This window comes from Ursus americanus, chromosome 36 (genome assembly GCF_024610735.1).
Source record: "Ursus americanus isolate L20-20 chromosome 36, mUrsAme1.1.p, whole genome shotgun sequence".
NCBI classification, from domain to species: Eukaryota; Metazoa; Chordata; class Mammalia; order Carnivora; family Ursidae; genus Ursus; species Ursus americanus.
In genome coordinates, this window is record NC_142162.1 from 6,567,069 (window position 1) to 6,582,183 (window position 15,115).

General features: G+C 48.2%; 1 protein-coding gene across 1 annotated transcript in view; it reads right to left on the reverse strand.

Moving 5' to 3' along the window:
- Window positions 1–1,834: 1,834 nt before the first annotated feature.
- TIPE3 (TNF alpha induced protein 8 like 3) overlaps window positions 1,835–15,115 on the reverse strand; it is a 34,310-nt gene continuing 21,029 nt past the window's right edge. The window contains exon 2 of the mRNA XM_045812161.2: window positions 1,835–3,338. Coding sequence (XP_045668117.2) covers window positions 2,776–3,338 — 563 coding nt within the window. The 3' untranslated portion in view covers window positions 1,835–2,775. The remainder of the gene's footprint in view (window positions 3,339–15,115) is intronic.

The window sequence follows — 15,115 nt, forward strand, 5'->3', positions numbered from 1 at the left end:
TCTGACGCGCCCGCGGGGCCTGCTCAGCGGGGTGGTTTTGTCCTGCTGCTTCTCGTGAAATCGGCGTTCTTTTGGGTGCCACCTGAACGCAGATATTCCAACTTTGCTGTTGCGGGTTCTCATTATTGAAAATTTTGTACAGTTCTGAGCACAAATGCCATCTACAGAGCACTGTTTTGGAAAGCATCAAGCATTTTTTTTTTCAGCCAAAACAGCCTTTTAGGGCCACAGAGTGATGTGGGTAGAGTCCTTAGGATAAACCAATAATGCGATTCTTTTTTTTTGGTTCACTAGATTGTTATGTAAAGTGTTTGAAATATGTAAGCTTCTTAGCTGGCTGATGAAACTTGATAATCACTGGAGTTTAGATGCCAATGGTTATGTTTAAAATGTACACATGGGGTTGGGCTGGGCTATTTTTATAGGCGTATGGGTTACTTGTGCCCGGGTAGCCCAACCCTCCCCCCCCCCCCCCCCCCCCCCCCCCGGCTACTGTTCAGAAGCTTGAGATGCATCCAACTGGCCATTCACCAGGGAGCCCCCTGGCTGCCTCAGTGGGGAGGTTTAAGGCAGCCGAACATATTTTGGTCTACCCTCTGCTTTTGCACTTGCTGAGACATGCTGGTGGAAGTGCTGGTCCTTCTCTGCCGAGAACAAGGAGGACCCAGTTTCCTTAGGACTCACAGGCTGTCAGGCACTGATGTGTGCGACCTGCGGAGTGGGGAGAACATGGGGATCCCGCCTTCTTCCCTGCTGTGTCGCAGATGGACGGAAGATAGTTCCATCCATTCCTGGTAGGTCTGAATTCTCCAGGTAGCTATTAGTGAAAAAAGGACCTGCTGCTTCTAGAACCATCTCTCAAACTAGAAAGGAGTCCTTAATCCAACGAGTACACCGAGGCAGGCATTGAAGACTCTATGTGAAAACTCAGCTGTTGCTGGGCTGCTTGCTGCCTGGTGGGCGACCTGGAAGGAAGGAGCCTGTCACCTGCAGCTTCCGTTGCCAGAACGACCTCCCCAGGCCACAAGGGCACAGGGCATCAGTGTTCAGTCCTCAGGTCTTCGAGGAGGGGCTGGAGGCTGACCTACCTGTTCCTTATTCTCTCCCGGACATCCTTCCTATGAACTAATTTTTATTTTGTTTTTAAAAATGTGTCTCTTTGAGAGAGAGAGCGAAAGTGAGCATGAGCTGGGGGAAGGAGCAGATGGAGAAGCAGACACCCCACTGAGCAGGGAGCCCGACGTGGGGCTCGATCCCAGGACCCTGAGATCATGACCTGAGCTGAAGGCAGATGCTTAACAGACTGAGCCACCCAGGCACCCCTCCTATGAACTACTTTTGAGTGTGGTAGCTGGAGAACTTAACCGTGGTTTGCACTGATGTTGACGTGAGGCTGTGTGGCCACTGGAGGCTCACAGGATGTCGTTTCACACCCTCCCACAAACCATCTTCTGAGGGGCTGAGCCATGGACTGAGCTAATGTGGAATTTTGACATTATCCTCAGGTATAGAAGCAGAGTGGGATGGGAGGCGATGCAGGAAGAGCAAGTCTCCTAACAAGGTGCCTGCAGACAACATGAGAAGGCGGCAAATGCCCTGTCTTGATGTTTGTTGAGTTGGTAAGAATCTGTCAGAAGCCACAGCGTGAAAGCGAGGCTGGGAGCCGGTCAGAGGAGGCGGCCGTGTGTCCGGGAGCGAGCTGCCCATGCCCCCATCTCGTGTCCCCCCCACTACCCCCCGGGGGTCTGCATGCACAGCTCCTGATATCCCTGTCTGCCTTTCAGTCCCGTTGTTCCTAACGCCGTATCGAACTCCCAGGTGTTTTATTTTGGAATCACAACTCCAAAACCTCTTGTTTGACGGGTACTTTCAATTTATTGACAAACCAAAGAAACTAGCACAATGGGACTGTGAACGGCCAGGAGGGATGGATGGGGTTCGTTCTGCCCGCTCTCCCGCGCTGCTGGGATGAGCCCTCCCGCAGCTCACGGGTGGCGCCCCTCGGAGGGGGAGGCCAGGCCTGCGGGGGGCACAGTTCTCTGCCCCCCGTGTCGGGAGTGGGAAACTCCCCACCCCACCCCGCTGGGAAGACTCCCTCTGCAGGATCATAAACCTGCACCTGGCACCTAAAAAACACAACTCTCGGAAAACAGTTTTCTAATCTGCAGCTATGCTTCTTCATACCTTTGTATTCATTCTGAAACAGCACATGTAGAGACAGACCGTAAACCCGGCCCAGCAGACACTATTACTCGTTTCTTCTCTGCTACTGCAGTAGTCTGGATCCAGGTCGATCCCTCTCACACTCCAGAGAGAAAATATAAGACCTTACGTTAGAGTTTCAAAAGCGTGAACGTATGCGGCCTCATCTGAACCTCACAGCAGCCCTGGGAGGTAGGCAGGCGGGCATCGTGGTCCCAGGATCCCGAGGATGGCCGTACTGGTGAAGCTGGGAGCCATGTCCTCCAACTCCTGGTCCAGGGCTCCGTCACGCCACGAGATGAAGCGAGCTCACCGCGATGGGCCCAGCAGACTTCCGCTGAGAAGAGATGAAATGTCCTTCGGGCTGGCAGACCAAGGGGACTGGAAGTGCAGAGCTCGTCAGTGGGCTCAGGGGGAAAACACACCTGAGTGAAATCCGGCCTCAACAGCAGACAGGTAACGAGGGCAGGACACGGGCATCTGGGACAAGGGTTTCCTGGTTTCTGGGCTCTAACCTGGACCACACCGGGCGCTGTGACTGGAGTCGGCAAAGTCCAGGAGGAGAGAAGGCATTCAAAGGACTTTCTCATCTAGCAATTTGTTGATTCCTTCGCACATTCTCTTGAGGTTGGGCCGACAGTCTCCATCCAGACTGTAAAGGGTGGCGAGGAACTCCACGTCGGCAAAGTGGTTGAAGACGTGGTTGATGCGCCCGTGGGTCCGGGGCGTCAGGTGTCGGTGCACCAGTTCATGCACCAGGTCCTTGCACTCGTGCAGGAGCTTGGAGAGCACGTTCCTGTCAAAGGTGTATTCCACCTCGTAGAAGCTGACGATGGTCATGGCGGTCTGGTTCAGCTTCTTCCTGAGCTTCTCCACGGTAACCACCTCCTCCTGGCTGAACTGGTTGTGCCGGTAGAGGATTCCGATTTTGATTGCCACCTTGATCAAGTCTTTCATGATCTTGTGGGCCTCCTTCTTGTTGTGGGTGTGCTCTTTGGTGACTTTGTAGAGCTCATCGAAGATCTCGCTGCTGGTGTCATCAATCAACATGTTCGCCACGGTTTTGCTGGCTATTTTGCTCAGGATCTTCTTCTGGGCTTGAAGGGCAAGGCTCTTGGAACTAAAAACATCAGGACCTATTGTGAGGCAAGACAGAAAAGTTATAGAAATAGAACCATTTATTACGTTTCTACAAGTGAAACACACTAATTTGAGCTTACGTTCCTAGAGCAACAATTCACGCCTTTCTAGCCCACAGCTCCCTCACCAGATGCCACCAAAACCTGGGACTGCTCCAGCGTCCTCTCCACATACCAGGCTTATGTACCCTCTTGGATCTTCTAAACTGCACTCTTCCTTCTCTGGAAGTGGCTGCCTCTTCTCCGGGCCACATCTCACCTTTATAGACCTCTTCCTGCATAAGGTTTTCCTGACCCTAGTAGCTCACAGGGAACTCCACCATTCCGTTGTGCAAATTACTGCTTAATGACAAGCACGTAGCACGACCGCCAATGCCATTCCCAGGGTGGACATGGGTAGCTGATCATGGCAGTCTTTTTGACTGAGCCTCAGAATCCATATTTTGAATCTAAGGTGTATTTTTCTTACGTTTCCTATCTTGGAAATTGATACGTGTCTTACGGTCACTGTTGCCGGGGGGCACTTGTGCTGTGGTTGTCATTATCTACACGCATGGGGATTTGCACAACAGGAGCTGGAGATTTGGGAGAAAAGTCAAGAGCACCCGAAGAAATACTGCCTCACCAAGGCTCTCAGTTGGCATAGAGAACATAAGGGCACTGTGTGCGAAACACACGCATCGACAACTCCAAGTCAAAGATGCTTCAGACGAGTAGTACTCCAAATGTGAAGAAGTTCAGAACAACCAAAGTCAATTAATTTCTCTTATTTCCCACTTTATGAATGAACAAGAGTAATAGATGTTAAAAAAAACCCACTACGTCTAAGTAAGTCCAAAAGGATCTTTCAATAAGTATAAAATTTCTAAGTAAAAAGAAAGCAGTCACTCATAATTTAATTGGCAGCACATTTTTCTTTCTTAAGAGCACATAAAATAGCATCTTACAATCGACGGTGTCTTAGATTTGATGAAATAGTCCATGAAGTCGCCAATTAGCTAGAGCTGGCATTAGAAACCTACTGGCTGTCACTCTACAGTATGTATGCGTATTATTCTTCCAGAAGAGAGGCAGGTTGCCCGAGGACGGAGACAGTGTCTCCCACAGCCCCCAGGTCAGTTCTGGGCACAGGATGAAATGGTGTCTGCTAGGTAAAATACCAGAGAAACACTGCAGAAGAAGAAGAAAGTAGTGAAATACAGTGCAAATTCATATTTAAAGAAATAGTTTTCCTTTGAGAACTGAAGACCCTTCTAGGATCCATAGAGACTATATCCAGTGCTCTGTGGCCACAGGGAAGTGACAGATGGGACAGGCAGAGTGGACACGTGGCCATACACACCAGGTTCTAGAGGCCTCGCCTGGCTGCCCCACCTCATGTTCCACGCAACCTGCCCACCCTGGACTCATTCGCCCAATGGACAGTGATTAACACCCGATGCTCAGGTCTCACCGACAGGCTCCATAAACACTCCCACACAATTCAAACAGGGCTCATAGGCACTTCCTCCACCCACCTGCCTCCTCACGACGGGCCCCGCCTCGCTCCCTCAGCCCTAGGCCCTTCCAAGACAGCGGCTTCTGCTCTCAGGCTTCCAGCTACAGGCCCCGAGGGGCGCGGCCCAGACTGGGGCTGGTGTGGCAGGATCAGCAGCGGTAAAGCAGTCGGGGCCACGGGCGTCCTACAGCCCAGGGAGCGCGCTCTCTTTCAAGTCTGAAACCACGGAATCTTCAAGCAACTTCCCAGGCAAGTGACCCAGACTTGGGTGGGACGTTCCCTTCAGTCGAGGTGCAGAGGGAATCAACAGCATCTCTTGACTCTTCTTTACCATGAGCAGGCCCAGGCCGCCCGATTTATGCCCTCCCAGAGTTTGTAGCAAAACGTATTTCTGCCCTGTCTGACCATCTAGTATGGTCACCAGACTTCTGTGTGAATGACTTTTGTTCCCAAAACAACAACTTCGTTTTCCAAAGACAAATATTTGCACGTATGGGGATGCTCAGACGGCTGTGCCGTGGGCTTAGAAGGCAACCCCACGGAAGACTTTTGAGTAGGGGCCCTGCACTAGGATAGCTGTTTGCCTACTCAGGTATTCTGCTGACGGAACAATGGAATCGAGATGGATCCTTTCTAGAATATAAACAAAGGAGTCATTTCTTTGTAGATACAGCTCCTAAAAGCTGCCTGAGAATGAAGTACATTCAGAGGCGCTCTAGGAATGCAGCAAGCACGGGCCGACAGAGGCAGCAGATCAGATACGCACGTGCCCACGGAATGTACGTTCTGTGAGAGCGGGGACGTGTGTCTAAGCCCTGCCGTGTGCCCGGTGCCTCACGCACTGGTGGTACGGGGCAGGTGCTGGGGGGAGGAAGGGAGTGCTGGCTGGCTCTGCTCCAGGCGCTTCATAGTTTTTCACTCTAACTGTTGGGTGAAGCTGGCATTTTTAATCAAGGCTTCCTTGCTAGTCTTTTCCCCTCCAGCAATCCCAACATTCTTGTCTCGACCAGTAGCTGTCACACCTTTTGCTCACATATTCCCATAAGAATTTTGAAGAACTACGCACCTCCCTGCACCCTTAACTTGACAGCAAGGGTAAATAGTTATAATTTGTGAATAGATATAATTTCTAGATATTATAAAGGGAGTATTTAAAAATTAGCCTGTTAAATCATTCTTTTAAATATGTCCAATATAACATAGCACTACAGTGATATAACACACCATTATTGTCCATTTTAAAATGATAGGAGCAAGCTCTTCTTTAACAATTAGAAATGTTAGGAACGCCTGGGTGGCTCAGTTGGTTAAACCTCTGCCGTTGGCTTGGGTCATGATCCCAGGGTCCTGGGGTCGAGTCCTGCGCCAGACTCCCTGCTCAGAGGGGAGTCTGCTTCTCCCTCTCCCTCTACCCACCCCCCACTCCTGTTCCCTCTCCCTCTTTCTCTCTCCCTCAAATAAATAAATAAATCTTCAAAAAAATAAAAATCTTCAAAAAAAATTAGAAGAAATTGTTCTTTTCCCCCCTTGAAATTGTATCATGTATGATGACATCAGAGAATTTTAACTTAATATATTTTTATGCTTGAAAATGTTTTATTTGATCAATTCATCATAATTCTCTATAGCCAAAGGATGCATACAAATTGAATTTAAATTAAAAGATGATTCCAGTGATCATGAATCTCCAAGCCTTAAAACATTTCTTCTAGAGTGAGTTACTTTATTTTGGGGTAGAATATAAAATACTAAAATGTTGATAAATACTAAACATAAAAAGTAAATTTTTACTGGAAATGCACCTCCAAATGAGATGTGTAGGGCTGGATTATGGCACCTTGATCAAAGAGGCACCACCAACACTGGGGCCTCGTTTCCTCCCTGTGTCTCATCAGGGAGGTTCTGCCCCGCAGGGTGATATATTTGTCCCAGTACGAGTCTTCAGGGTGAGAACTCTGACTTGTAAAACAGTGGCAAGGAGAGAGGTCCACCACGCTTTGACCTCACGTTGTTTCTCAAGCATAGAAAGAGTAGGTATTGAGGTGAGAGAGAAAGAGGAATTGGATCTATAAATCAATTCCCTCAAAATTGTCCTTGTCTGCACATCACATGGGAAGCCTCTGGACTCTCAGCGGTGTGCACACTGCATGGAATTCTCCTCCAGTGAGAGCAGCAGTGTTCCAAGAGATGACAAGAAGAGCTCCTTGAGGGTAAAGAGTTTCTTGACCAAATAAGTTTGGAAAATCCTGGGTTAAGCAATTAGATTCTTTTCCTGTGAGACTTTAAAATACTCCTTTAATACATTAAGGTGTTTTGTCGACTCTCTGAGAGGGCTGGGTGTGGTAGGCAGAATAATCCCCCACCCCACCCCACCCCATAACCAAAGATGTCCACATCTTAGTCCCGGGAACCTGTGAGTGTGACCCGGCAAAAGAGACTTTGCAGATGTGACTGAGTTAAGGATTTGGGGATGGAGAAATTACCCTGAATCATCCGGTGAGCCTGATACAATCACAAGGGTCTTTCAAAGTGAAGGAGGGGAGGCAGGAGAGAGTGGGCCGGATGTGATGGTGGAAGTAAGGGGGCAGAGTGATGTGATCGCTGGCTGTGAAGACGGAGGAGGGAGCCACCAGCCAAGGATGTGGCTGGCTTCTAGAAGCTGCAAAAGGGAAGGAAACACAATGTCCCCTAGGGCCTCCAGGAAAAATGCAGCCCTGGGGACACACTGAGTTGTTCGCCCTGTAAAACCCACTTAGGATTTCTGATCTCTAGAGCTGTAAGAGGATACATTTATGTTGTATTTGTGTTGTTCGAAGCCCCGATTTGCTTTGTTACGGTAGCAATAACTCAGGTGGACGGAAGTGATGTAGCATTTCCCAAGTTCGTCTGGTGAAGGAATCCTTTTTGTCTGTTGAGCAGAGCGATCAACTGCCCTGGTTTGCCAGGATTGAGGGGTTTCCCATATAGCTGACTTTCAGTGCCGGAACTAGATAAGCGACAGGCACGTTGGGACAAGTCGGTCACCCTATTCTCTGAAACCACCAGTGAGGCATACATCATTGAGTTAAAAATTGAAGAACAGAGAAGTGATACAAGTTCCAGAGGGCGGCCGAAAATCATACATACCCGCCTGTCATCTCAGCAGGTAAGCTGTACACTCACGTTGCCACATTTACCGATTTACCACCCCTCTCTATTTGCTTTCTGTAGTCAGCCTGACCCTTTTTTGTTCATTTTGGGCAAAGTTTTGTCCTTTGGTTGCTCTGCAGTTACTGAGCACTTCCTGTGAGTCTGGCTCTATATGAAGTGCTACGGGGGAAATCACCCAAAGTATCCATTTGGGTCCCACTCGGAATATGGTCCTGCAGGGACAGGAGACACAGACAAATGGAACAACATGCAGAAACATGCGAAATAGCCCCAAACGGCCTGAGTGAGAACAGCTGGGGACAGCTAATGGCAGACTTGAATGTGGATAGATGGGGATGGCCACCATGTTACAAAGTGGTTTCTACAGTCAAAGATACAGGCCAGTAATTTCCCCCTGATCGCAAAGGCTTCGGGTGATTTTCCTGCTAAGTTTTCAGCCATGTCTACTGTATAAGAATGTGTTATTTACCTATAAGGGGATTTAGGGTACAGGCTTCCAGGGTGACGGCTCAGGAGGGTCACGGGTATAGCGTCTCTGAAGCCTGAAATATGAAGAGCCTAGAGCAGAGGAGCCCATGTGCTATGAATCATCAAAATCACCAAGAAAGCTTTAAGAAAAATAGCAACAAACAAGTAGATTCTCCCAGTCTACCCCAGACTGCCAGGGTGAAAATCTGCAGGGGAGGGCTGGTAATCCCAAACTCCCTAGGTGGCTCTGACATGCTGCCTGTAAGACCCACCGATCAGGACATGCCCCAGCATGGACCCGACCGAACACTAGTCCCGCTGGGCGCCCTGGGAGAGAAGGGTCTGTGGTCACTTACAATGAGCTTGTGGATGACCACAGATTATGGTTGGCTCTTGGGGATTTGCCAAAGCTTATTAAAGGCTTTGAGAAGTCCCACAGTAAAGATACCTGTGTAGTTTTGTTTAGTCTACCCACTTCTCAAACTTACTGAACCTTACAAAATTTGTACACACACACAATCACCTTGTGGTAAATATTACGAGAAATGCTGGGATAGGATTGGGAGAAATAAAATCAAGATACTCTGGTCAACTTTGACAACTCCCAGGGATTTGCTGGGCAGGGGTGAGGAGAACCAATGTCTCCAACATGTGTGCATGATTAAAGGGAGGGCGTGTATAATGAGGGAGAGCCAGAGGGGCGGTCCTATTCAGAAGACTTCTGCACAGAGAAATCTTGGGCCTGCTTCCTTTCATCCATTCTTCTCTCTCAACCTTCTGCAGGGGCCTATGTGGGTGATATTTCAGGGAACAACACTGCTGGCTGAAAGGAAGAACACGAGTCTTGGGAGCCAAGATCAGGAGTGGACTTAGATATTTGGGGAAACAGGCCTAACCGGTGGACACATATTTGTTTTGGGAAAACACCAAGAGATCCAGGTTGGGTCTTGGCGAAAACCGTCCCCTTATTGCTGTGGACAAGCCTTCGGAAGGTTGTTCTGGCCAGGGATAATTCTCTTAACCGTCTTTGTACAAAAGTTCCCGTTCCCCAGCCACGAAAGCTAAAGAGTTGTTTACGGCACCTCAGAATATCTGAGAATGGAGACAAAAATGTGATTATGCAGCTACCATAGAGCTCCCCTGGCCAGTACCATGAGACAAGATGGAGGACGCTGTGAAATTGATCACTGTAGCATAAACAGGGGCTTCCTTGCACCAAGATTGATGGAGAAGCTCAAGTGAGAGCCATGTGGGGTCAGTGCTCTGAGAATAAGCCCTTTTAGAATATGTACAAGGAAAAGAAAAGTACCAGAGTTACGCTGGGAGATTGGCGTGACAATGGTAGCCAACTAGTTTGGAGAAAGCAAAAAATAATTTAAGTGGGTCCCTCGTTAAATGGGAAAGGGCTGGGGCTGGCCTGAGTTGATGCTTCTATAAATGTTCAGCTGTAGCACGAGTGACGTTTCCACATCTCTAGACAACACTAAGCTCTCCCAGACGGTGAAAGGCCAAACTGGTGGCGATACACAGCAGGAAGATCTTACGGAGCCGGGTGAGCGGGCAGAAACGAGGCAGACGCGCTCCAGTGAGGTAAGAGCAGGTCGTTCACTTGGGGCAGAATAAAGCATATGCTGGTTATGAGGGGCGAAGAGCATTGAGCATCCGCCCAGGATGTGCTGAGGTCCAGAGGGGCTGGGGGACAGACTGCACCCTTCTCTTCATACTCTCCAGACTTCTCTGCTGCCAGTTAAGGGGTGCGTGGGAAACGTGAATGCGAGTGTGGATAGCTGCGTCAAAATGATATAATCAGAAATGATCTGTTTAATCACAGCCAGTGCTACACACAGGCTCGCGTCACTTCTGTAAACAGCCTAAGATGATGACGGCAAGGGAGAGAGTCAGCTGAAAGTGGGAAGTAGAAGTTAGGAGTGGAGACGGAACCCGGAGCAAAACAATGTGTGCAGCTTAAATAAGCACCATCTGTCAAAGCAGGAGACCCAGCGTCCGAGGAACGTGGGAGGGGCAAGACCCCGAGCAGAGGGCGGTTAGTGGCAGTCCAAATTTCTGGCCCTCAATCACTTACATGTAACTGTTGGGGAAAAAGTGCAAGCAAGCCTCCTTCAGATGCAGCAGCCTCAGAAACTACTGGAATTTTTATGATGAGCACCTGTCTCTCTGTTCACCTGCACATGCACCTAGAAAAGCTGAGGGACTGGTCATGTCCCTCAGACTCCCTCCTTCACTACTGATAAGGGGCCAGGAGCCAGTGGGGAAAGCGACACCCTCTCCCCTCCCTGCCTGCTTCCTTGTCTGTTCTCTGTGTGAACGATGAGGAAGGGGTTGGCTTTGGGGGCCAGTGGTCTGCAGGATGGGATATCCATGACAATGACAAAACACCTTCTAGAGAAGACACGGCCTCTGCTTCAGTTCTTGGTTGTCCCTATGTAGCTATGGGGACAGACTATTAAGCAACCTTAAGTAGTGTTTTGAAATGCGAACCCAACAGAGTTATGGTTTCCAGGAAGACTACTAACTGAGTTGTTGCATCTCCAGTGGAGTCAAACTAGAAACACCGTCCTTCCCTTGTAGAAAGCTGTGGCTTGTATAACCCTGGAATATTAAAAACATGGCACTGGAGGAGGTACAATGAAAGGGGACCGTTGAGGGATGGTGGGGTCTTTGAGTTAGGGACAAGCAAACACCTGGATCCTCCCCTCTCTCCACAGAGAAATGATCAAAGCTTAGAAGCCCATGGAAAAAAGGCTTTGTTGGGCTAGTCCCTTTCATACTTGAATGAGATGGCATTTTTGAGGCTTAGAAAAGATATTTTTGGAAATTTTAAAAGGCATCACAGTAGAACTTGGATGGCCTGGGAGGGTTAGGAATGCACTTTTCTGACTGTAGGTCAGTCCAGCACACCCTTAAGCCTTCTTCCAGGCTGGGCCTCCCCTACCCTTTCCAAGAGAGCCACTGCCTTGAGTGCTTATCCCCTGGGCTCACCTCTGCAGCTGAGACCTGAGGTCCCCTTAATTTCCACTTCTGCAGTAAGAAGCAAGCAACTTGTGGGTCCTACAGGTGGGGTCGCCATGACATGCTGGGCAGCAGCCTCTGCTGGGTAACACTCCACGGTGCGCAAAATGAAAATACTAGAACCTTTGTTCCTGTCTCCTTGTTTTCTTAGGAGAGAAGTTAAGCTTTCCTAACACTGAACATGCAGGCTGACCGGGGGACCCACTGGTGTGTAGCATTCTAGGGGAAGTGCGGAAAGTCCCCCACTCAGGGTTTGGGGGTATGTAGTGTATCCCTCACTTGTTTATCCCCTTTCAAAAGTTTTGATTTATTTCAGCATTTGTTTATGTGTGCTTGGTTAGACAGACTCAGTGATTACATTACTTAGTTTTAACTAAACCCTCACAAAACGCACCAATGATTTCAGAAGATTCCTGCAAGCAACAAAACTGAGGACTGAAGACAATGCACTCGTCATGCCAGCATAAGTGGACAGCAAGGACACGCAGAGCTGGCGCTCCTCCTCCTCATCCTAAGAGCTTTTCCGCAGCCAAATTATAAGGTAAAAGTAATGATCTAATCAGATCTGACAAGAAATGGGCCATAAAATTTTCAGAAATTCTAATAAGAGGATTTGAAACACTTTTACGTGCCTTGAGATATTCCTCCAAGGTAGCAGGAAGCCACGGCGATTAGTGAGACAGTAAAATGCGCTGTGATTTTGATTTCAGCTTGTCCTATGGGGGAGGGGCACTCAGGAACAGCACTGATGACTTGCGGTGGGGGGGGCAGGGATGAGTCCAGGATGACGATGAGTGCTTCAGTTAAGTGGAAGGAGGAAGGACCGAGTTGCCAGACAAGCAAATGCAGAGGAGGGGGTGTCGCACTGATCAGTCGTTCCCCCTCCAGCTCGGGCTTGGTTGGAAATCTTGCCTTTGGCCCAGACCTGGAAGCAGGCACAGAGTTTGGGCGTTGCCCTTGGTGGCTTAACCGACTGAGCCAGCCAGGCGCCCCCAGCATTTGATCATCTTTAAGGAGAAGACCAAGTATTTTTTTCATTTCAAAAAATTCCTGGGCCTTAAACTAACTTATTGTTCCAAGTAAGGTGAAGAGAGACTGGCAGGGTCACCTGTAAGGAAGACCTACCAGCTCATTATCTCATTTTGTCTGAGACCCCTCCAATCAACCCACCCAACAGCGCTGAGCAGCTAGGTTAATTAATAATCATGTCACAGATACTATTAACTACTGAGCACAGATTATGTTCCTGGGGTGGTGGACAGTATGTATTTGATCTTTGCAAGAGTTCTTCAGAAGAGGGCTGGGGAGTCTCATTTTACAGATGAGGAATCCGAGCCACAGCAGATTTAAGTAATTCACCCAAAGCTATGGGGCTGGTAAGCAGCAGAACTGCAGTTGGGCCCAAGCTCAGATCAACTCCAGACAAAGCCTGCAATCTTTGCCTTCTGGCATCTGCTTTCAGAAAACCATCCTGGGCTCCCTAATGTCTGTGATTTCTCACTTATTTGAGACATTAAATAGGCTTCAGTTTAAATCCCCATCTAGCAAGGAGATTTACATGTCATCATTTTTTTTTAAATACAAAAAAAGCCATTCTTATTATGTGAGAGAACAATACCACATATTCATCGAAACCTGAAGATAGATGCCGCTTTCATTTTTAGAGGGAATTCTCTATGTTTCCACAGAGTTCCATGTTGATTTTGTTTCTCCTATTGATTTATCGCCAGCTCTGAAAAGTGAATGAGTGACGATTTCACTTACCAGAGCTAACTGAGGCAGAGACGTGTGAAGTCACTGGGGGCTGAATCATCTCCAACCCCACAGGTTAATTTTGGAGAGCTGAGAGATATTTTTGTCTTACTGCAGTAGAAGACCAACCATCACCACACGCAACGTCTACTTGCACGAGTTCTTGAAACCAAGCTTAGTCATCCCCTCCCCCACTCTCCCTCGCATCTAATAAGTAAGTGGTGTCACGTTCAGGCACAGTGATAGAGTCCACTTCCCTAGTGCTTTACGCACACAACTCGTCACACCCTTGTGACCACTCTGTGAGCACGCACTAATCTGCATCATCCTCACCAGCATCAATGGCAGCAGCCGTGGCATTTTACGTCTTAGGTCCGAGGAACCCAGGGCAGAGAGATTAAACAGCTCGTGGGAAGCCCCCATTCAGGAAGCAGCCGGGCTGGGTTCGCACCTGGAAGACGGCCCGAGCTTCAACCCACCGTACTAAACTGCCATTCGTGCGTGGCCAACAGCAATCAGTTCAAATGTTTTTTGAATTACTGCCGACTTGGAAAGGGACATTTTTTTTTATCTCAGAAAAATTAATTTTTAAAAACCATGACACATTTCAAGTATGTAGACAGAACAGAAGTTAATCTAACAAACTCTACTCGTTCAGCCACTGCCCAGATGCGATAAATCTCAATATTTCATCCTCGGAGACCGAGCGAGGTAAAAAGCCCTCTTCGTTTTCTGCTCCCCCTTTCCCCCTTTTATCTCCCCAGAGCTCATCGCACTCCAGAAGCTGATGCGTCCTTGTCTCCTCCACGTTTTTATAGTTTTGCCTCACAAGTAAGCATGCATCACCGGTATATTGTTTAGAGTGTTTTTAAACTTCAGATAAGGGTGCCGTACTACACATTTTTCTGCAACTCTTCATTCAATATCATGCTTTCAAGATTTATCGAATTTCATCATGTGGTTGCTTATGTGAATTACGCTGTCCCCGTGTTTCCTGATGATGGACACCAAGTTCTTTCCCCTTTCTGCAAGCAGTCAAGTCCACAGACCTGTCTCTCTGTGCGCACACACGACAGTCTCCTGGGTTCTGCGTCTAGAACGTGACTGCCGGCGCCTGTGCCGGAGGCTGCCGGTGGCTTCCCAGCAAGACAGCGCTCATTTTCACTCTCAGCAGCAGCCCATGAGCCTGCAGTGTCATTCGCTCATCAACACTTCACATAGCCCACCTTCTAATTTTCTTACAATCTGATAGGTACAAAATAGTATCTTGTTTTAATATATCTTTCTTGCTAGGGAAATTTAATGTATTTTTGTATATTTTGAGCATTCGGGTCTTTCCTCTGTGAATTATTCATAGAATTTACAAATCCCCCACCCCGCACTGGATTGTACGTCTTTTTCTGGCTAATTTCTAGGGGCTTTTTTTTTTTTTTAAGATTTATTTATTTGAGAGAGACAGAGAGAGCGAGCTAGCACAAGCAGGGGGAGAAGCAGAGGGAGAGAGACAAGCAGCAGACTCCCTGCTGAGCAGGGAGCCCAATAGGGGGCTCCATCCCAGGACCCTCAGATCATAATCTAAACTGAAGGCAGATGCTCAACTGACTGAGCCACCCAGGCGCCCCTGCAGGCGCTCTTGATACGCTATGGATTCTAGTCCTCTGCTGATCACACGAGTTGCAACTATCTCCTTCCAGTCTGTAGCATTACCTTTTCACTTTATTTGTGGTGTCTTTAGTCATAGAGAAGTAAAAATTTTTAACACAAATTTATCAATATTTTCCTTTATTAGTGGGTTTTGTATCTAAATTTTAAGAAAACCTTTCCTGCCATGAGGTGAGTCTCATATATTTTCCAGAAGTTTTAAGGTTTTGCTTCC